This window comes from Chiloscyllium punctatum, chromosome 38 (genome assembly GCF_047496795.1).
Source record: "Chiloscyllium punctatum isolate Juve2018m chromosome 38, sChiPun1.3, whole genome shotgun sequence".
In the NCBI taxonomy this organism is placed as follows: Eukaryota; Metazoa; Chordata; class Chondrichthyes; order Orectolobiformes; family Hemiscylliidae; genus Chiloscyllium; species Chiloscyllium punctatum.
The window spans coordinates 29,214,361-29,236,315 of NC_092776.1; the positions used below are offsets into that span (position 1 = coordinate 29,214,361).

The window sequence follows — 21,955 nt, forward strand, 5'->3', positions numbered from 1 at the left end:
CTTCACTTCCTGTCCTATTTGCTCATCTTCTCCATTATTAAACTCAACTCACCACTCAAAACCTGATTTGGAGGAAATATACATCCGGTTCTTAAATTTATTATTAATTTGTTGAATTAACTGTCTCCAACCAATAAAGAATAATTAAGTCTTCTGTCGCCACATTTCAAATAAAAATAATGAACAAAAGTAGTATTGAAAACAAAGCCTAGCCAAAACAAAGCATGGCATAGAAAATACACCAGAACTGTGAAGATACTGGAACCATTTGGAATGGAGAAGGTTTCAATTCTTCAGGAATCTAGAAGGAAAACAAAGTATCAACCTACTTGCAATGAGGCTACCTCCTTAGTACCCTACTGGTGGGTGGGGGAAGGGGTTCTACATCCCTAGTAATGACTTCATATCTGTTCCAGCTAGCCCACTAAAGGTTTTCATTCTTCACCTTCCAATTCCACTAACAGTTCACAGATTTGCTGGCTCTCGTGTATATTTCTCTCTTCAAGCCTCCATCAGCCTTACATTATCTTGTTAATTACATGGGTCTAGTCTCCATCTGATCCCTTAACAGATCATTTGTTTTCCTCTGCATTTCCTCTTTGCCACAATCTGCTCTTCAAGTTAGAAATCTGTAGAGGAACCTCGATTATCCAAAGGACACAGGCAGTGAGTATTTCATTCAGTTAATCAAATGCTGAATAATTAATGCTAGATAACAGTTAGCAATGCATCGGGACCTTGTGATCTTCTTCGGATAATCTGAAATTCGGTTAATCAAATGCCAGATAATCGAGTTCCTCTTTATATCTTTTATTTCTGATGAATTGCTATGCCTGGAAAGATTAACTCATCACTTATGTGCCAATGCTACAATGCCAAACTTAAGAGTTTCTGTCAGAGTTCTTAGTAGCTCTCTTCTGGATAGACTGATCTAATATTTACTTTGCTGAAATGCTGCTCTCTTTTTAAATGCTATTTACCAAAGCAAAGCTTATGTTTGCATGTTTTAAGGACTTTATGTAAAAACATTAGAATTAATGGTCTTAAAAAAAGATTACATTAAAGTCTGTTGCAACTACAGAAAAGGTTAATTATTTTCTATCATAAAGTGTGATGTTCTGTCCTATCAATAAGTCTATTGACAAATCTACTATGAATGTCACAAGCTATTTACAGGTATGTTTATAATAAACAACCAATTGAAAATTTTAAGCACTGAATTTTTAGCAGCGTTTTATATAATTAAAATGATGTGGAGGTGCCGGTGTTGGACTGGGGTGGACAAAGTTAAAAATCAAACGTCGGGTTATAGGTCCAACAGGTTTATATGGAAGCACTAGCTTTCGGAGCACTGTTTCTTCATCAGGTGGCTGTGGAGCAGGATCATAAGACAGTATTTATAGCAAAAAATTAGTGTCATGCAACTGAAACAATATATGTTAAGACTTAACAGCAATCCAGATTTGTTCAATATATCGTTTCAATAAGCTTTAGCTATAAATTGTGTATTATGATCCTGCTCCACAGCTACCTGAAGCAGCAGCGCTCCGAATGCTAATACTTCCAAATAAACCTGTTGAACTATAACCTGGCATTGTATGATTTTTAACTTCATATAATTCAAGTCACAGAGATCAACTCATCCATACAGACTAGATAGCCCAATCTAATCTAGTCCAATTTGCCAGCACTTGGCCCATATCCTTCTAAATCCTTCCTATTCATATACCCATCCAGATGCCTTTTAAATGTTGCAACTGTACCAGCCTCCTCCACTTCCTCCAGCAGCTCATTCCATACACACACCACCCTCTGCGTGAATATGTTGCCCCTAAAGTCCCTTTTATAGCTTTCCTCTCTCACCTTAAAACTACGCTCTCAAGTTCTAGATTCCCCCACCCCAAGGAAAATAATATCTATTTATCCTAACCATGTCCCTCATGATTTTACAAACCTGTATGAGGTCACCCCACAGCCTCCAACGTTCCAGGGAAAACAGCCCCAGCTTATATTAGATATTAAATTAGATTACTTACAGTGTGGAAACAGGCCCTTCGGCCCAACAAGTCCACACCGCCCCGCTGAAGCGCAACCCACCCATACCCCTACATCTACCCCTTACCTAACACTACGGGCAATTTAGCATGGCCAATTCACCTGACCTGCACATCTTTGGACTGTGGGAGGAAACCGGAGCACCCGGAGGAAACCCACACAGACACGGGCAGAACGTGCAAACTCCACACAGTCAGTCGCCTGAGGCGGGAATTGAACCCAGGTCTCTGGCGCTGTGAGGTGGCAGTGCTAACCACTGTGCCACCATGCCGCTTATTCAGCCTCTCTCTATAGCTCAAATCCTCCAACCTTGGCAACATCCTTGTAAATCTTATCTGAACCTTTTCAAGTTTCACAACATCCTTCCAATAGAAAGGAGACCAGAATTGCATGCAATATTCCAACAGCGGCCTAACCAATGTCCTGTACAGCCACAATATGACATCCCAACTCCTATACTCAATACTCTTATCAGTAAAGCATACCAAACACCTTCACTATCCTATCTGCCTGTGACTCCACTTTCAAGGAGCTATGAACCTGCACTCCAAGGTCTCTTTGTTCAGCAACACTACTTGGGAGCTTACCATTAAGTGTATAAATCCTGCTCTGATTTGCTTTCCCAAAAAGCAGCACCTCGTATTTATCTAAATTAAACTCCAACTGCCACTCCTCAGCCCATTGGCCCATCTGATCAAGATGCTGCTTTACTGAAGTAACCTCCTTCGCTGTCCATTACATTTGAAATTGACTGCAATTTCAAAACCCCAGATACAAGCAAAAATCCTACAGTAGTCATGATCAATTATCAGTCTCAATAACTAAATGCTAGGGAAACTCTGAAGGTCTGGCAACAATTGTGAAGAGAGAAACAGAGTTAATGTTGTACCTGATATGACTCCTCTTCAGAAGTGAAGATTAGACTTGATCTAGGGACCAACAATGAAAATAATGTTAGCTGCTTGCATTTTCTGTATTGTAGAAAAATGTTTTATCAAATTATAGGGGGAGAAAGGAGGAAGATGTTAAACTCCTGCTCTGTAATCATACACTTAAGCTTAATGAGCATTTCTGTCAGAAGAACAGTCAAGTTTACAACTTTGTTTCCTCAAAATTCTGTATTCATTGAGTAGAAGTTCACAGTTAAAACAGAAATAATCTAATGAGGTACTTGTTTATTTTTTTGTGCTAATTCCAACCTGCAAGCAGTCAAAATAATGCAGAAATTACTCATAACATTTCATCTGAACACTGCAAAAATTTAAGTTCCACAAAAAACTTAATTACATATCTTGAAATTCAGACAGAACCCTGCATAAATATATCATGGTTTTTAAGACTTCGAAATGTCTGCAATACCTGCAAGAAATGTCTTTAATACAGTTGCAAAAACTCCTCTAAATACAGTTTACCACAAAAAAGTCTACAAGAAAGGAATTCCATCTGAAATTGGACAGTCAATACATTGAACAAACTTTGAAGAAAGCATTTTAATATTTGGAAAAACGTTTAATAAATTACAGTAATATATACCTCACCCTACCTTTTCAGTTGCCCACTTTACATTTTATCTGGATAAATTTCCCATTAAATTGTAATTGCTCAGTTGATAGTATAATTCATATATTACTTGCTATGTATCCTTTATAATTTTCCATTCATGCACTCAACTAAATTCAATTCAAGGGCAAGCCAGCTAGATAAGTTATTGGGAAAAGGTTGAAAGCAAGTTTTCTGTGTTAAGCAGCATATTCAAAAGAAACCCAGATACCTTTCTTGCTCGTAATACATTGCAGCACCACTTTGTGGCAGGTCCACTGAAGTTAACAATCATCAACTTAGTGTGCAACGGTAATTTCATACCTTAGTATGAATGCCAGCAAGATGCAAATTAGTCTTTGAAGTTCAATATGTATTAAATCACAAAATATCCTCTGAGCAACTAGGGATGCAAAATAAACATTGGCCTAGCCAGCAACACCCACCTCCAGTCAGTGAATGAATAATATTAGATTGGTGATCAACGGCAGTGATTTACAAATCTTCCTTAAGTCGAAATGAATACTTGAGTAGTGAGACAGCAAATAATGCTTAACGATTTATCATTTTGAGGAGATACACTAAATTATACTTGTCTTGGAGTTTTAGGTTTCTGCAAATATCTGAACTTAATGTGCAACTGTAATTTTACATCACTACTACCTTAGTATGAATGCCAACAGGATACACATTGGACTTCTGAAAGTCAAGGACCCTTTATATTCTTAATATTAACTTTTCTGGGATCTAGAAACAAGAATTGATAGGATATCAAAAATATTTAACGCCAGTAACACATTATCTCAAAATCACAATAGAATTTCTAAGTTTAGCAATTTTTTCTTTGCTCCAAATAAGTTTGTTCTTTTTAAACAGAGAGCACATTAAGCCCGAAAAATGCCACAAATTTCAAAAAAATTAGAATGGAAATAAATTATATGCTCTAGTTTCCAGTTCAAGAGTGACATATTCATTATATTGGAAAAGTCCAAGTTTTTCTACGGGCCATTCAAGTGCATTCCCCACACGTTCAAGAGCCAGATATATGGTTTTCTTGCCAGTAAAACTTCTGACACATTCCAGCATCACAAATCACTCATCCATTACTGTGGCCATAGAATCAGGAGCGACCATCCCCAAACCTACTGGCCCATAAAACCTAGAGATAAAATGTTATAACAAACAAATGCAGCAGAGCTGCCTGGGTTACTTGGCCATGCACACTAGCTGTATATGAGCATTACTCCAGGAATCATATCACTAACAAACTTAATGGGCTCAAACTTTCGACCTATATGGCCAGGGTCATAGTTTGGACACCCTTGCATTAAATGTAACGTTCAGGGTTTCTTGAAACTAAACCAGTTTCACAGTAATCGTTCAAAAGATGCGAAGAAAAATCAGTCAAAGCTCCCCATTTGTTAAAAATGCATCACATTCATAGTTTTTCGTTACAGTTCTGTTCAGAGCAATGTTTTCAAGCAGTTTGGTGAGTGAAATAAATTTTTCATCAAGGTCAGCTTGCAGCATGGTTATTCGGCAATCAATATAATCCTTCAGTCTCTTTTCTATCGATTCCATGTGTTCAGCAATATGTTTTTCTAATTTTGAACATAATGCCTCTTGGTAATGCCTGTGAAGAAACAGAGCAACATGAAAACAAGCAGAATGTTTTAAAAACATACCTTTAAAACAAACTGTATCTACAAGATTCCCTTCCAGAACATCCACAGTTCCTAAAACATCAAATCGCACGTATTTCTACCAAGGTTTGTTTCTATGAATGTTTTCTAAATCTCTCATGAATGGCCTTGCTCTGTTAAGACTTTAATAACAGCTCATGAACTGAAGTGTAAGTGTTTCTCCCTCTGTAGATGCTGCCAGAGTGCTGCACATTTCATGCATTTCCTGATTACTGACAGCAATCTCAGGATTTCTGCATTTAATTGTAGATGTGCTGACACCAGAAAGCAAAGGATGACAATGTCTTCATTACCGCCACATAATTCAAGACCTAATAATTGATGTCATGCTGTTATTTTAATCCATTTAACAGGTGCATAATATTAGTTTCATTATCACAATCCACACGCGTTGAATCAGAAACCACCATGAATCATCACATCCCACACGTGAGTGATCATGCAAACGCGAGGTCAAGACTGCCATATATTTCTTAGTTTCTAACAACGGGAAAAGAAAATTAAGAGCTCGACTGAACTCAATTTTCAACAAAATCCATGATACAAACTACACAAAAGAACAATGAATTGCATAAATTCATACCGGTCACTGGTTCTGTCCTCAGCTGCTGTGGTATTTTCCGTAACTTTAGCCTCTTCTTCCAAACGAAGTTCATTCACCTGACCACAAAGGTCCCGAAGGAAAGGCAGCATTTCAGAACTAAATGCATTTGGCTCTCCATTACTTTGTTTGCACAGAAATGTTGACACAAGCTCTTTCAAATCTCCTCTCGCAAATTTTTGTTGATCTATTTCTTTTGCGCTATCTCCAGAATCAGAAGTTTTCTTTTTATCATTTGTTCCAATGGACAAGACTGAGCAATCTGTTGTTGGTGTGGATTCAACATTAAATGCAGTTACTCCTTCAGGATCCTTTGTTTCTTCCAGTTTTGAAGAAAGAATTGGATTAGTGTTGCTGAATACATGGGAAGAGATCATGCCACCTTCAGATTGTGGAGTAAACATTTGCGGTGAATTCACAATTCTTCCAACTTCTGTTACATCGCTTTTTTTAAGTATACCCTGAAATAGTCCACCTATTGCTGCTTGATTCTATATGGAGAAATATCAATAAATAAAACAATTACAATTATTGTTTGTGCTAACTTGCAAAATCCATCATAAGTCGAGGTGTTAATGCACCAAGGCCAATTGTAGTCAGCAAAGTTGAGATCAGATACCAGACCAGAAATCCCACCAAGAACCATAAGGCTGCAGGCATCAGTTAGATGCAGCTTTTCTAATCGAGCTATCAAAGGACAAGGATTCTCATGTCCCTCTAACTTAATCCATCATATTCAAGTTACTGAGTTCATTAGGATACAATCATGAGTACTGAAAATGTGTTGCTGGAAAAGCGCAGGTCAGGCAGCATCCAAGGAACAGGAGAATCGACGTTTCGGGCATAAGCCCTTCTTCAGGATTCTCCTGTTCCTTGGATGCTGCCTGACCTGCTGCACTTTTCCAGCAACACATTTTCAGCTCTGATCTCCAGCATCTGCAGTCCTCACTTTCTCCTACAGTCATGAGTAGCACACAGTACCATCCATTTTATTGATCATTGAATTAGTCTTCTATAAAAATACAGCTACCATGCTTGCAATGCAGCTGTTTTATCAAATTTATGTTGTGAAGAATAAAGTGTAAACCTGTCATGAAAAGTTCAACATTCATTTCTCTTAATCATATCTTGATACTTATTTTGTGCTCATCCTGCCATAATCTTTACTAGATGTTTAGAAAAACTAGTGTCTGTAAAATAATAAAACATATTAAAATGTTTCTCAGTACGGTTATAAAACAAAAGTAGACACTTGACCACATAAGGCAACATTAGTGCAAGTAACAATTTCATGCATTTCCTGATTAGTGACAGTACCTCAGGATCTCTGCATTTAACTGTACATGTGCTGATACCAGAAAACAAAAACAATATCTTCATTACCTCCACATAATTCAGGACCTAATAATTGATGTCACACTATTCGTAGCAAACCAGCAACTTTTAGACAGCATTTCAAAGGATATAGAGTCAAAGAGGTGTAAGGATGAAATTCCAGGGCCTATAATTATAATTCTGAAACAGGAAATTGCAGTGTTTAAGGCTATGGGCCAAGTGCGTGTTGTAGAAACTCTATGCAGTCAATATGGCTTTTTCAAATCTTTATGCTGATCAACACATGACTCACTTTCTGCTGGAATTGGACCATGTTAAAGAGTTGCTGAGCTCCAGGTGACAGCTTTGCTCCCATTGAATCCATCATTGTTTGTACTCGTTCCATGTCGATGCTTTTTCCAAACTGAGAAAAGCCTCTTGAGATCCCGACTGAAGCATCTTTTACTCCCAGTAATATTTTACCAATGCGTACTTTCTCTTTTCCACCTAAAGACAGCAACTAAAAACAGTGGCTCAGTCAGAAGGTTCATAAGAGTAAAACATGATGAGTAAAAAAAGAATTAACTCAACAAATTACCTTTAGTTCGCAGTATGAACTAGGAATATCCAATTTAAAATACTTCTTAAATAAGAGGATTTGTTCATGGTCACTGAAAGACAATTTAAAAACATTCATTTTAAGTGACAAAAGCATCATAATACGTTCAAAATATCAATAATTCTAGGACAGCAAATGCTAATAGAAGTCTTTCTGAAGCAGATTCTCATTCTTGTTTTCAAATCCTGCCAAGGTCTCGCCCCTACCACACTCCATATTTTCCTCTAGTCCCAAAATACTTTGAGTACCTCCACTTCTATAATTCTAGTCTTGAAAGCCTTAAGCTTAATTGTGTCATCACTGGTGGCTGTACCTTTAGCCACTCCAGATCTGAATTCAGGAATTTCCTCCTTAAACCTGCCTCTATCTCTCTTTCCTCCTTTCAGACATCCTTTAAAATCCAAGTATTTGATCAAGCTTTTAGTCTTTTGCCTAATGTTTGATAATGTTCCTATGAGTTGGTATTGGTTCCACCCGGAGACAGAATTCTATTACAGTAGCTGCTGTTAGAAACTAAATTAGTAATCGCAGGAAAGGGACCCCATCCAAAATGTACCAACATAGCAGCAGACGTTTCATGACTCGTTAAATTGCCCCGCCTTTGATTATTTTTTAAACCGGTCTGCCAACCTGTGTGAACAATGAATCATTGTAGGCTGCTTTAATACATCAAATTTTGTTGTTAAAGCCATAAAAACAGCAAAGGAATTCAGGATTGTGTATATATGGGGCACTGGCAATATTAAACAGGCCTACATTTGAAAGTGCTGCGATCACCTGTTTGGAGCCACAACAAAACTATCCAGCAATAGTTTTGATCCTTAAACACAAACACACTGCATCACTCCTTAAACTAAACCAAACAGTAACAACTGCACCAAACAGTAACAACAATCTGTTAATGGAATTGTATGCTGTAAATAGCTTTTTTTATAAACCACTGCCTCCTCCTACACATAGCTGCAAGTGGACCTATTTTACCAAATGTGCTTTTGGCATCCCTGGTAAGCTCAGCAATTCTTGCTCAGCCGTAATTGTCCTCAAGGAATTTGAGAGAATCTGCCTGGAACTGAGTGATCTGCTTGTTATTTCAGAGTGCATAAAAAGTCAATCATATTGCAATGGATCTAGAGTCACATAAGCCAGACCAGTTAAAGATGACAGATCTTATTTCCAACAAGAGAATTAGTTGGGCCAGACGGTCTTCTTTTAATGATATTCTGATTGCTTCACAGCCACAATACAGAAAATTTAAAAAGGCAGTAAATTGGTTCTTTTGAGAAGTATCAGAAGAAACTAACCAATTACTAATGGCAAAATTTATATTAATTATTTACACTCCTAAGCTGACATTTTACAAACTCCGTTAGTCTGCTGACTGCCAATTCAAGGTTAATGTTGTGAGCTAAAATAATGTTACCCATTTAACTGTAGGTTGTCTACTTTTTGGCCATGGCATGTTCCGCAGTACTCTCCTGTGTAAACCTCCATGATTCTTGCTTCGCTCCATACCTCCACAAAGATTATGTCAGCAGGTTGTTGAGGAGAGAACTGTAGATAGAGTATACATGGAGTTTCCGCAGAATCGGTTTGAGGCCGTTCCAAAGTAACAAGTTCTACACTGAAACATAATAAAGGGAACAATAAGTCATCTCCAACTTAAAGCAAGACATTTTATTTCAAAATTATAGCCTTTTGCAATTTTCTTTTCTTCTTTTCATCTCAAATATTGGTACATTTCTGGTATACCACAGTATTTTCAATTAAGTGAGATTTGTTTCCTGCTTAAATCAAACACTTCACAAGTACAATATACCCTTTGCAATTCGATAAACACTTGATAATTCTTGAGCCAACGTAGCTCAGGATTTCAGGGAAAAAAAAAATTGAGGCCTTCAAGAGTGTCAGTAAAACCACATTTAAGCATACACATAACTGCAGCTTATACAGAGCGAGAAGCTGAGAATAGCGGGTGAGAGACTCTTAAGGTTAATTCCTTTCTTGTTTTGATTGCATTAACTGTAAGTTACTATTTAAGTGAAGTTTATTTTTTTTTAAACCTTAAACAAGAGTAAATTACCTACTGGAGAGCAGTGTAATTAATTAGCTAGTTTAATCTTCTTTATGTAGCTGTACCAAAGCGGATTCTTTTATGATCTCAAATAGTATAAATATAGGGGTTTGGGTGTCCTTTGCATGGGGTGCCACTTGGACTGAATGGGAAACAGGGGCTCATTTCTTTTTCTGCCTTTTTCACTGTCCGGTAGATTTTTTCTTATTTTTGTTTAAGGGAAGAAGCAGAATGAAAAGTAATTGGTAAATAATTCAACTTATAATAGCTCAAAGTTAAGACAAGACAGGGCAGTTGGGTTGAACAGAATGTGCAGCTGTGGTATTTGGAAAGCCACGGAGTGTCACCAACTGCAGAAGCTTGAGCTCTGAATTTCCAAACTCAAGCAGCAACAGGAGTCACTGTGGAGTAGTGCTGAACTACCTGGATATCATAGGTAGGTTGTCACACTTCAGATTAGGAGAATGCAGGCAACATGTGAATGAGCGACTGCAAAGGAAGAAGAGAATTAGACAGGTAGTATCGGAGTTGATCTCACTCTCTGAACAGCTTTATTTTGGAAATCACGTACCATTTTGGTCTGCTTAATTAAAGAGGGTTGAAGTTGCATTGCAACACCTGTTCAGAGTTTTATTCTACAGATTAGGGGTTTGTTTTATAGAGAGAGAGAGAGCAGATTAGGCCTATACTCGCTGGAGTTTAGAAGAATCAGAGGAGATCTATTTGAGGAACATATGATGCTAATGGGAATAGACAAAGTAGACAGAGAGGATGCTTCCTCATGTGGGACAACCTAGAGCATGAGGTCATTGTTTTATGATAAGGGGTAGCAGATTTGAAACAGAGATGAAGAGAAATTACTTCTCTAAATGTCATGACTCTGTGGAATTCACAATCCTAGAGTGCAGTGAATGCTGGGACATAGAGTAAACTTAAGGAGGAGATAGACAGATGTTTAATTAGTAGAGGGTTGAAGAGCTGTGGAGAAAGTAGAGTTGAAGCTGTGATGAGATCAGCCATGGTTGTGTTAAATGGCAGAGCAGATTCAAGGAGTTGAATTGCCTGTTCCTCCTCCTAGTTCTTGTGAGAGCAAGTTGACTATTGTGGAATAAGAAAATATTTATGGTAAACAGGTATTGGCTAACATTTAAATAAATATTACATGTTTACTACAAATATACTATCCCCTAAGACATCAAAACCAACAAAAAGGTGAGTCAAACATGGCTAACAAAAGTTAAAGTCTGCATTAGGTCAAAGGAGGTGATTTATAAGACTGCTAGAGAGAAAGCAAAAGTTACTCCTATCAAGCCTTGTCCAGGGATTTCTCTGAAATGGGCAAGGGTAACTGTCAATGGGAAATTTCTCCTAGCTGGTAAGTCTAGAACCCAAAGACAGTTTCAGGATAAGGAGTGAACCACTTCAGATTTAGAGGAGAAAGAATTTCTGCACTCAGAGGGTGATGAATGTTTAGAATTCTGTATTCCAGAGGGGTGAATATGTTCAAGACAGAACGTGGTAGATTTCTTGATGTTAAAAACAATGTGATAGGTGATTAGCTCAGCAAAGTGGCATTGAGGCAGATCAGCAATAATTTAACTGAATAGCAGACAAGGTTTGATAGAAGCAAAAGCAAACTACATTTAGCATCATCGCTTATCACAAAGACCTGACCAATCATCAAAATCACACTGATTACCATATTACCAAAAAGACAAAAGATTAAAATGCATTTGTAACCGCTATTGAATAAACATCAAGGTAATAAGCTCCAATACTTATGTCTATTATCCAATTTTATTGTGCTATTAATGAGGAATGTTGTTTAACGACATCTGCATTTCCAGTCAGTTGTGGATGACAAGCTGCCAATGTACTCAGTAGAATGGACTGGGCTAAGTGCAGTGTGATAGGTCAGTTTAAAAAGATGTGGAGGTGCTGGACTGGGGTGGACAAAGTTACAAATCACACACCACCAGGTTATATTCTGACAGGCTTATTTGGACGCACTAGCTTTCAGAGTGCCGCTCCTCCTTCAGGTTGGAATATAACCTGATGTTGTGTGACTTGTATGTTTAAAAGGAGTTAGACTATGAATTTAATGGTCACAACTGTTCCTGAGTAACTTTTATTTAACTGCACCATAACCCTCTAAAGGCTGTGGTTTCGATGAAGAGTGAAAAATTTAATTTTCCCAGGCAATGCCTTCAGAATCTGCTGTGGTGGGTATTCCACAGACTGTCCATCTGAAACTCCCATCTACATTTTACTTCAGAAATGGATTATCTTGCCCAATGGTTCTAACACAGGCACTTGATGGTATTTGCACAATCAGCGATCGCCAAACAAACAACAGCGAGAGGCTGTAAAAAATTACATCCAGAATGAGCAGGCACGATGGATCAGTATTTTTAAAAAAGGTTAATATTAATTTGATTAATATTTGATCATGGTTGATATGTCTCTCAACCCTATTCTCCTACCTTCCCCACAAAACCCTTTATCGCTTTAGTGATAAAGAACATATTTCTGACTTAAACTCAATGACCTGGTCTCTACATTTTCTCTATTGTCCAGGTGTTAACTACACAGTGAGACAGTGGATGGACTTGACCATACAGCTATTACAGAAACACCATCACAGCACCAGGCCTACACAACCCTACCCCCGTCCCCCTGGTTACCCTCGGGACTGTACCCCCAACCAACCACCCTCCCCTCCCCCCCCCCCCGCCCCAGGTTACCCCCGGGCCCTGCTCTCCGCCCCCGGGGCGACCCCAACACCGACAGCGGCGGAGCCTCCCTAACGAGCGGGGAGCAGAGCCCGGGGCCTGAGCCGGAAGAGACCAGGAACCGACCCGGGAGCTCGCCCTTACCAGTCACCGGCCTCTCCGCTGTCCGAGTCACAGTCGGTGACCGAGGCCCGCAGCCGGCCCAGGCCGCACGGCCAAGCGGCTCGGACCCAGAGCCGCTCCATCCCCCTCCCCCCGCGGCCGGAAAATGAGAGCGCGCAGCCGCACTACCGTAAAACAAAGTCCCTACCCCCAAATACACGGAGCAGCGTTAACTAGGGTTAACCAGCACCGATACAGCTCAGGGAGCAGCGTTAACTAGGGTTAACCAGCACCGATACAGCTCAGGGAGCAGCGTTAACCAGCACCGACACAGCTCAGGGAGCAGCGTTAACTAGCGTTAACCAACGAGGTAAACACAATGACTGCAGATGCTGGAAACCAGATTCTGGATTAGTGGTGCTGGAAGAGCATAGCAGTTCAGGCAGCATCCAAGTAGCTTCAAAATCGACGTTTCGGGCAAAAGCCCTTCATCAGGAATAAAGGCAGTGAGCCTGAAGCGTGGAGCTGCTCCTTGGATGCTGCCTGAACTGCTGTGCTCTTCCAGCACCACTAATCCAGAATAGCGTTAACCAACACTGACACAGCTCAGGGAGCAGCGTTAACTAGCGTTAACCAGCTCCAACACAGCTCAGGGAGCAGCGTTAACCAGCTCCAACACAGCTCAGGGAGCAGCGTTAACTTGGGTTAACCAGCACCGACACAGCTCAGGGAGCAGCGTTAACCAGCACCAACACAGCTCAGGGAGCAGCGTTAACTAGGGTTAACCAGCTCCAACACAGCTCAGGGAGCAGCGTTAACTAGGGTTAACCAGCACCGACACAGCTCAGGGAGCAGCGTTAACCAGCACCAACACAGCTCAGGGAGTAGCATTTACCAGGATTGTCTGGTGTATTACCAGCACCAACACAGCTCAAGGAGCAGCGTTAACTAACATTACCTGGTTTAATATCAGCACAAGGCTCAGCAGCATTATCTGGTGTAATAAAGGCCATAAGATTTTGCCATTCAGCCCATCAATTCTGCTCTATTATTTGATCATGGTTGATATGGTTCTCAATCCCAATCTTCTACCTTCTCCACATAACCCTTGATCCCCTTACTAATCAAGAGCATATAAATTTCTGATTTAAATAAATTCAATGACTTGGTTTCCACAACCCTCTGTGGCTTAGTCTTAAAAGATTGTCCCTTCAATCTGAGGCTGTACCCTCGGGTCCTAATCTGTTCTAAAAATGAAAACATCTTTTCTGCTTTCACTCTATCCAAATCTCTCAGTATCCTGTTAGTTTCAATCAGATTTCCCCTTTAGCCTTCTAAGTTCGATCGAGTACAGACCCAGAGTCCTCATCCACTCCTCATATAACAAGCTCTTCATCCTCAGAATCATTCTTGTTAATCTCCTTTGGACCTCCCCCAACACTAGCACATCCTTCCTTAGATGTAGGGCCTAAACACTACTCACAATATTCCAAATGCAGTCTGACCACATCTTTAACCAACATCAGCAGGACATCTCTACTCTTGTATTCTAGCACTTTTGAAATCAATGCCAAAGTTGCATTTGCTGTCCTAATCCAGCTGAACCTGCATGTTAACCTTAAGAGAATCTTGAACTATAATTAGGACTCCCCTTGCTTCAGAATTCCAAAACCTTTCCCCATATAGAAAATAGTGTATGACTCTACCTACCAAAATATAGGTGCATGGATAGGGTCAACAAAGTCTTTTCCCTGAGGTGGGGGAGCCAGAACAAGAAGGTATAAGTTTAGGGTGAGAGGGAAAAAGTTTAAAAGGGACCTAAGGGTCAACTTTTTCACACAGAGGATGGTGTGTGTATGGAATGAGCTACCAGAGGAAGTGGTGGAGGTTGGTACAATTACAACATTCAAAAGGCATCTGGATCGGTAGATGAATAGGAAGGATTTAGAGGTATATGGGCCAAGTGCTGGCAAATAGGACTAGATTATGTTTGGATCTCTAGTCGGCATGGACGAGTTGGACCGAAGGTTCTGTTTCCTTGTTGTACATCACAATGACTCTGTAACCTCACACTTTGCCATATTGTTTTCCATCTGCCACTTCTTTGTCCACTGGCCTAGCATATCCAAATCATTCTGCAGCTTTCCCACCTCCTCAACACCACCTGTCCCTTCACCCATCTTTGTGTTATCTGCAAGCTTAGCACCAAGTCCCTGAGTTCCTTCCACCAGATTGTTGGAGTGGTTCCAACACTGACATTTGTGGAATTCCACTAGTCACTGGTTGCCATCCTGAAAAATACCCCTTTATCCCACCCTCTGCTTTCTGCCAGTCAATCAATACTCTACCTATGCCAGTACCTTGTCCCTAACACCTATTTTATTTAGCAGCCTACTGTGCAGCTTCTTGTCAGAGATCTTCTGATAGTACCAGCACCAACACAGCTCAGTGAGCAGCATTACGTAGTATAATACCAAAACAACGTAGCTTAGTGAGCAGCTTTGCTTAGTACAATATCATTACTAATACAGGTTCATGTCCAGTCGTTGCCTAGTACAATATCAGCATCAGCACTGCCTGTTGTGACATTATTATTAAAATAACTCAATGACCAATTATTTCCTGATGTAATGTCCATTTAACACAACTTGATAGCCAATTATTTTCTGGTATAATTTCACAACTCAGAAATTAGTTATTGCCTGGAGTAGCATTAGCAATAACACTACAATGTAATCAGGTCTTGTCTTGCTGATGTGTAACGTGTGCTCTGGCAGTCATATTTTCTGTGGGTTCTTTGGGCTGACATAATTTACTAAATGTGAGAATTGACACTTCTGGTCTTAAAAGAAGCATTATGTACAGTAAACAATATGTAGTTTATTACGTCTCTGCAACTATCTACACGTGATAATAGGTTCTACATTACTGAACCAACTTTTGGAATGATTAGTTTTATATCTGTATTGCACAAAATCCTACTTTACTGTCAATCAGACCCCATAACTATATCACACTGAGTGACTGAGTTAGGTTTTAACCATTTCGGATCCACATACAACAATGTTAAATAAGCTGAAATCCAATTTGGAAACCATCATTATCTGCTGTAAAATCAACATTCAAGAATTCTGTATGTGTTTCTCCCCGATGTGTCCATAATTTTTTTTTGTTTTGGGCTTGCATAAATATGTTACATCTCTAAATTTTCAGTTCTGATAGGAGGTCACAAACATGACAATTTGATAAATTAACAATTCAATCATACAAAATAAACTTTAAATTCAAATAAACCACCTAAGTGACTTTTAATCTCACTTCACAACGAAACCACTACTAACTTTGGAGACTAAAGGTTTCCCTGGAATTCTTCTGCCATTCTCAACAATTCTTGATGCGGCTCAGTCCAAGAATGCACAGTGATCCCTCACTGTGCTATGTGTGTGGCAACCACACTCCCCTAGCTCACTCCTGTCCCCTAGCTCACACCAGGCTTCCATTTGACACTCATTTGTCAACAGCTCAAATAATTTGCAGACCTCTACACATTTGAGAAACATTGATGTAAGGCAATACTTGACTTACTCCTTATGGAAATACTCCCAGTACTAAGAAAGTGAGGACTGCAGATGCTGGAGATCAGGGTCAAAAAGTGTGGCACTGGAAAAGCACAGCGGGTCAGGCAGCATCCAAAGATCAGGAGAATTAATGTTTTGGGCATTAGCCCTTCATCAGGAATGTGGGGGAGGGGAAGGGAGTTGAGAGATAAATAGGAGGGTGGGGGGGAAGGTAGCTGGGAAGGTGAGGGGTAGATGCAGGTGAGGGGCTAATGGTGATAGGTCAGAGGGGAGGGTGGAGGGAACAGGTGGAAAGGAAGATGGACAGATAGGACAGGTCAAGGGGGCAGTGCTGACTTGGAGGTGGGGGGGACGAGAGATGAAGAAACTGGTGAAATCAACATTGATGTCATGTGGTTGGAGGGTTCCAAGATGGAAGAAGAAGTGATCTTCCTCCAGGAGTCAGGTGGCTTGGATTTGACGGTAGAGGAGGCCCAGGACTTGCATGTCCTTGGTGGAGTAGGAGGGGGAGTTGAAGTGGTCACTGGATTTTGGATCTTTGGAATCTCTTCTGGGATAGAAGTGACCTGTACAAGAAAGACGGATTGCATCTAAATTGGAAGGGGACTAATATACTGGCAGGGAGATTTGTTACAGCTGCTTAGAAGGATTTAAATTAGTAAAGGGTTAGGAGTGGAACCCAGGGATGTAGTGAGGAAAGAGATCAATCTGAGACTCGCACAGTTGAGAAAAAAAGCGAGTCAAACGGTCAGGGCATGCAGGGACAAAGCAGAGAACAAGGTAGGACTGATAAACTAAACTGCATTTATTTCAATGCAAGAGGCCTAACAGGGAAGGCAGATGAACGCAGGACATGGTTAGGAACATGGGACTGGGATATCATAGCAATTACAGAAACATGGTTCAGGGATGGACAAGACTGGCAACTTAATGTTCCAGGATACAAATGCTACAAAAAAGTCAGAAAGGGAGGCAAGAGAAGAGGAAGAGAGGTGTTTTTGATAAGGGATAGCATTACATTGAGGGAGGATATTCCCAGAAATACATCCAGGGAAGTTATTTGGGTGTAACTGAGAAATAAGAAAAGGATGATCACCTATTGGGATTGTATTATAGACCCCCTAATAGTCAGTGGGAAATTGAGAAACAAATTTGGAAGGAGATCTCAGTTATCTGTAACAATAATAGGATGGTTATAGTAGGGATTTTAACTTTCCAAACATAGACTGGGACTGCCATATTGTTAAGGGTTTAGATGGAGTGGAATTTGTTAAGCATGTACAAGAAAGTTTTCTGATTCAGTATGTGGATGTACCTACTAGAGAAGGTGCAAAACTTAACCTATCTTTGGGAAATAAGGCAGGGCAGGTGACTGAGGTGTCAATGGGGGAGCACTTTGGGACCAGCGACCATAATTCTATTAGTTTTAAAATAGTGATGGAAAAGGATAGACCAGATCTAAAAGTTAAAAGTTCTAAATTGGAGGAAGGCTAATTTTGACAGCATTAGGCAAGAACTTTCAAAAGCTGATTGAGGGCAGATGTTCACAGGTAAAGGGATGGCTGAAAAATGGGAAGCCTTCAGAAACGAGATAATGAGAGTCCAGAGACAGTATATTCCTGTTAGGGTGAAAGGAAAGGCTGATAGGTATAGGGAATGCTGGATGACTGAAGAACTTGAGGGTTTGGTTAAGAAAAAGAAGGAATAATGTGTCAGGTATAGACAGGATAGATTGAGTGAATTGTTAGAGGAGTATAAGGCAGGAGGAGTATACTTAAGAGGGAAGTCAGGAGGGTAAAAAGGGGACATGAGATAGCTTTGGCAAATAGAGTTAAGAAGAATCCAAACGGTTTTTTACAAATACATTAAGGACAAAAGGGTAACTAGAGAGACAATAGGGCCCCTCAAAGATCAGCAAGGCAGCTTTGTGTGGAGTCAAGGAGATAGGGGAGATAATAAACGAGTATTTTGCATCAGTGTTTACTGTGGAGAAGGACATAGAAGATATAGAATGTGGGGAAATAGATGGTGACATCTTGAAAAATGTCCATATTACACAAGAGGAAGTGCTGGATGTCTTGAAACACATAAAAGCAGATAAATCCCAGGACCTGATCAGGTGTACCCTAAAACTCTTTGGGGAAGCTAGGGAAGTGATTGCTGGGCCTCTTGCTGAGATATTTGTATCATCGCTAGTCAAAGGTGAGGTGCTGGAAGACTGGAGGTTGTCTAATGTGGTCGAATTATTTAAGAAAGGTGGTAAGGACAAGCCAGGGAACTATAGACCAGTGAGCCTGACATTGGTGGTGGGCAAGGTGTTGGAGGGAATCCTGAGGGACAGGACGTACATGTATTTGGAAAGGCAAGGACTAGTGATAGTCAACCTGGCTTTGTGCATGGGAAATAATGTCTCACAAACTTAATTGAGTTTTTTGAAGAAGTAACAAAGAGGATTGATGAGGGCAGAGCAGTAGATGTGATCTATTATGGACTTCAGTAAGGCATTTGACAAGGTTCCCCATGGAAGATTGATGAGCAAGGTTAGATCTCATGAAATACACGAAGAACTAACCATTTAGAGACAGAACTGGCTCAAAGGTAGAAGACAGAGGGTGGTGGTGGAGGGTTGATTTTCAGACTGGAGGCCTGTGACCAGTGGAGTGCCACAAGGATCGGTGCTAGTTCCACTACTTTTTGTCATTTATATAAATTATTTGGATGTGAGCATAAGAGGTATAGTTAGTAAGTTTGCAGATGACACCAAAATCGGAGGTGTAGTGGACAGCGAAGAAGGTTACCTTGGATTACAATGGGATCTTGATCAGATGGGCCAATGGGCTGAGGAGTGGCAGATGAAGTTTAATTCAGATAAATGCAAGGTACTGCATTTTGGGAAAGCAAATCTTAGCAGGATTCATACACTTAAAAGAAAGGTCCTGGGGAGTGTTGCTGAACAAAGAGACCTTGGAGTGCAGGTTCATAGCTCCTTGAAAGTGGAGTTGCAGGTAGATAGGACAGTGAAGAAGGCTTTTGGTATGTTTCCTTTATTGGTCAGAGTATTGAGTACAGGAGTTGGGAGGTCATGTTGCGGCTGTACAAGAAATTGTTTAGGCCACTGTTGGAATATTGCATGCAATTCTGGTCTCCTTTCCAACGGAAGAATGGTTTGTGAAACGAAAGGGTTCAGAAAAGATTTACAAGGATGTGCCTGTGTTGGGGTATTTGAGCTATAGGGAGAGGCTGAATAGGCTGGGGCTGTTTTCCCTGGAGCATCAGAGGCTGAAGGGTGACGTTATCGAGGTTATGAAATCATTAAAGGCATTGATAGGTTGAACAGACAAGGTCTTTTCCCTGGAGTGGGGGAATCCAGAACTAGAGGGCATAGGTTTAGGGTGAGAGGGGAAAGAGACCTAAGGGGCAACCTTTTCATGCAGAGGGTGGTGTGTGTGGAATGAGCTGCCAGAGGAAGTGATGAAGGCTGGTACAATTGCAACGTTTAAAAGACATCTGGATGGATATATGAATAGGAAGGGTTTGGAGGGATATGGGCCGGGTGTTGGCAGGTGGACCTAGATTGGGGTGGGCTATATGGTCAACACGGACGAGTTGGACTGAAGGGTGTGATTCCGTGCTGTACATCTCTATGACTCTCTGACTCTATGGTCAGCCACAGGGCATTGGGGTTGTTTGCCAGATCGAATCCTCCAACTCGGCACCGCCCTCTTGAACTGTCTTACCTGTCTGTCTTCCTTGCCACCTATCCACTCCACCCTCCCCTCCGACCTATGACCATTAACCCCCACCTGCATCTACCTCTCACCTTCCCACCTACATTCCCTCCAGCTGCACCCCCACCCTCCTATTTCTCTCTCATCCTTCTTCCCCCCCACATTCTTATTTTTATTAGAAATTTAACATTTTAACAAGTTTACAAAAATAAACAAAACTCTTAAGTACAAACATTAATATACAATTAAATCAAATATACAATAGCCAAAATTTAACAACAGAAAAAAATACCGAAGAAGAAAAAAAAACAAAACTCAACTATCTACTAATCTAACCTACAACTAACCAGAGTGTACATTTAAGTCTCTTACATGCTCGGAATGTATTAACACCAAATGTAATAAAACCCGTATTCGTGCGGGATTCCTCTCCCAAGGGGCCCCGGACCAGCCAGGTTCGCAATCCCAATTAAATAAAAGCCCTTGTTAGGATAGCCGAAATATCTGTATTTATGTAATTCAAGAAGGTCTGCCATATTTTATAAAATAATTCGGTCTTTTGGTGCACCATATTGGTAAGGAAGTCAAGGGGAATACATTCCATAATTAATCTGTGCCAATTTGAAAGTCCAGGGGGGCCCTCAGCCACCCAGTTCACCAAAATATTTTTCCTTGCACAGAAAGAGAGAATAGAAAATAGTCTCTTCCCATGCATGTCCAGGGAGGGAAGGTTCGAAAAGCCCAAAAGGAGAGATACAGGGTCCACTTTAATTTCCGTTCCTAAAATTTCTGTCAGGGTACTTGCTACTTTAGTCCAATATCTATGGATCTTATGACAGGTCCATAGGCAATGTACAAGAGTGCCCACCTCTATTTTACATTTAGGACACATTGGAGATGCTCCTGCCTTAAATTTTGCTAATCGAACCGGTGCGATATGGGCCCTATGAAATATATTCAGCTGGATAGCCTGGGTTCTGTTACAGATAGTAATTTTTCTAGCGTTTTCCCAAATATTATTCCATGTTTCTATAGAGATTTCTCATCCCAAATCCTGATCCCATGTTTTAAGCAGATTATCCATATCTCCTGATACTTCATCATGTAGTAAATGATAGATAGTACTGACGGAAGATACCCCCACTGGTCGTAGGACTCTATATTCTCTATCTGATTTATAAAGACTATCTATTAACGTAGTCTTCTTCTGTATATAGTCTCGAATTTGGAAATATCGAAAGAGGTCTCCATTAGGTAATCCGAATTTCTGACACAGCTGTTCAAAAGACATCAGGACCCCATCCTTAAATAGGTCCCCTAGACATGAGATACCCCTGGATCTCCAGAGTTTAAAAGTGGCATCTGTAAACCCCGGTTGGAATCCCCATGCTCCCACTATCGGTGCATAGGGGGATGTTTTATGTGAATTACCCTCATTTTGCTGCATTATATTCCAAGCCTTAATTGTATTTAGTATTATAGGGTTTTTACAGTGATCTGTAATGATTTTCCTCTTGTCTGAAAATAAAAGGTTAATAAGTGGGTATTTTACTTGAGAGGCCTCGATGTCCAACCAGATTGATTATGGATCAGACAAGACCCAATCAGCTATGTAACTTAATAGGGAACTTAACTGATATTTCCTAAAATCTGGGAAATTCAATCCTCCCCTTGCCCGTGGAAGCTGTAGCTTCTTCAGCTTAATGACGGGCCATCTATAATTCCAGATAAAGGAACCCAGCCAGCCAGATAATTTACTTAAAGCCAGCCTCGGCAGCATCACCGGAAGCATTCTTATAGGATATAAGAGACGGGGCAGGACATTCATTTTAATTAGTGCTATTCTACCCAGCCAGGAAATTGGAAGGTCTCCCCATCGCTGGAGGTCCTGCCTTATCCTTTCCAGTAAATGC

The 21,955-nt window shown here is 40.4% G+C and overlaps 1 protein-coding gene across 2 annotated transcripts; it reads right to left on the reverse strand.

The window, feature by feature from the left end:
* Window positions 1-3,210: 3,210 nt before the first annotated feature.
* c38h10orf88 (chromosome 38 C10orf88 homolog) lies at window positions 3,211-13,126 on the reverse strand. 2 transcript variants are annotated; one of them, XM_072557503.1, is made up of 6 exons: window positions 12,945-13,126; window positions 9,252-9,452; window positions 7,811-7,883; window positions 7,526-7,732; window positions 5,881-6,389; window positions 3,211-5,227 (listed from the first exon to the last, which is right to left on the reverse strand). In XM_072557503.1, exons 2-6 carry the CDS (start codon window positions 9,320-9,322, stop codon window positions 4,999-5,001), a joined length of 1,089 nt encoding a protein of 362 aa, XP_072413604.1. In that variant the 5' UTR covers window positions 9,323-9,452; window positions 12,945-13,126; the 3' UTR covers window positions 3,211-4,998. The 2 variants fall into 2 exon arrangements, with proteins under 2 accessions (XP_072413604.1, XP_072413603.1); XM_072557502.1 differs by lacking the exon at window positions 12,945-13,126 and adding an exon at window positions 12,779-12,912.
* Between the last annotated feature and the right edge of the window lie 8,829 nt (window positions 13,127-21,955).

Bases quoted from the DNA above. Each gene is read 5' to 3' on its own strand.
- c38h10orf88 (XM_072557502.1), bottom strand. From the start codon at position 12,879: ATGGAGCGGCTCTGGGTCCGAGCCGCTTGGCCGTGCGGCCTGGGCCGG. The intron at 9,453-12,778 runs GTAAGGGCGAGC...ATTATGTTTCAG, and splicing joins AGCGGAGAGGCCGGTGACTG to TGTAGAACTTGTTACTTTGG. The intron at 6,390-7,525 runs GTGAGTCATGTG...TTCTCCATATAG, and splicing joins TGGTCCAATTCCAGCAGAAA to AATCAAGCAGCAATAGGTGG.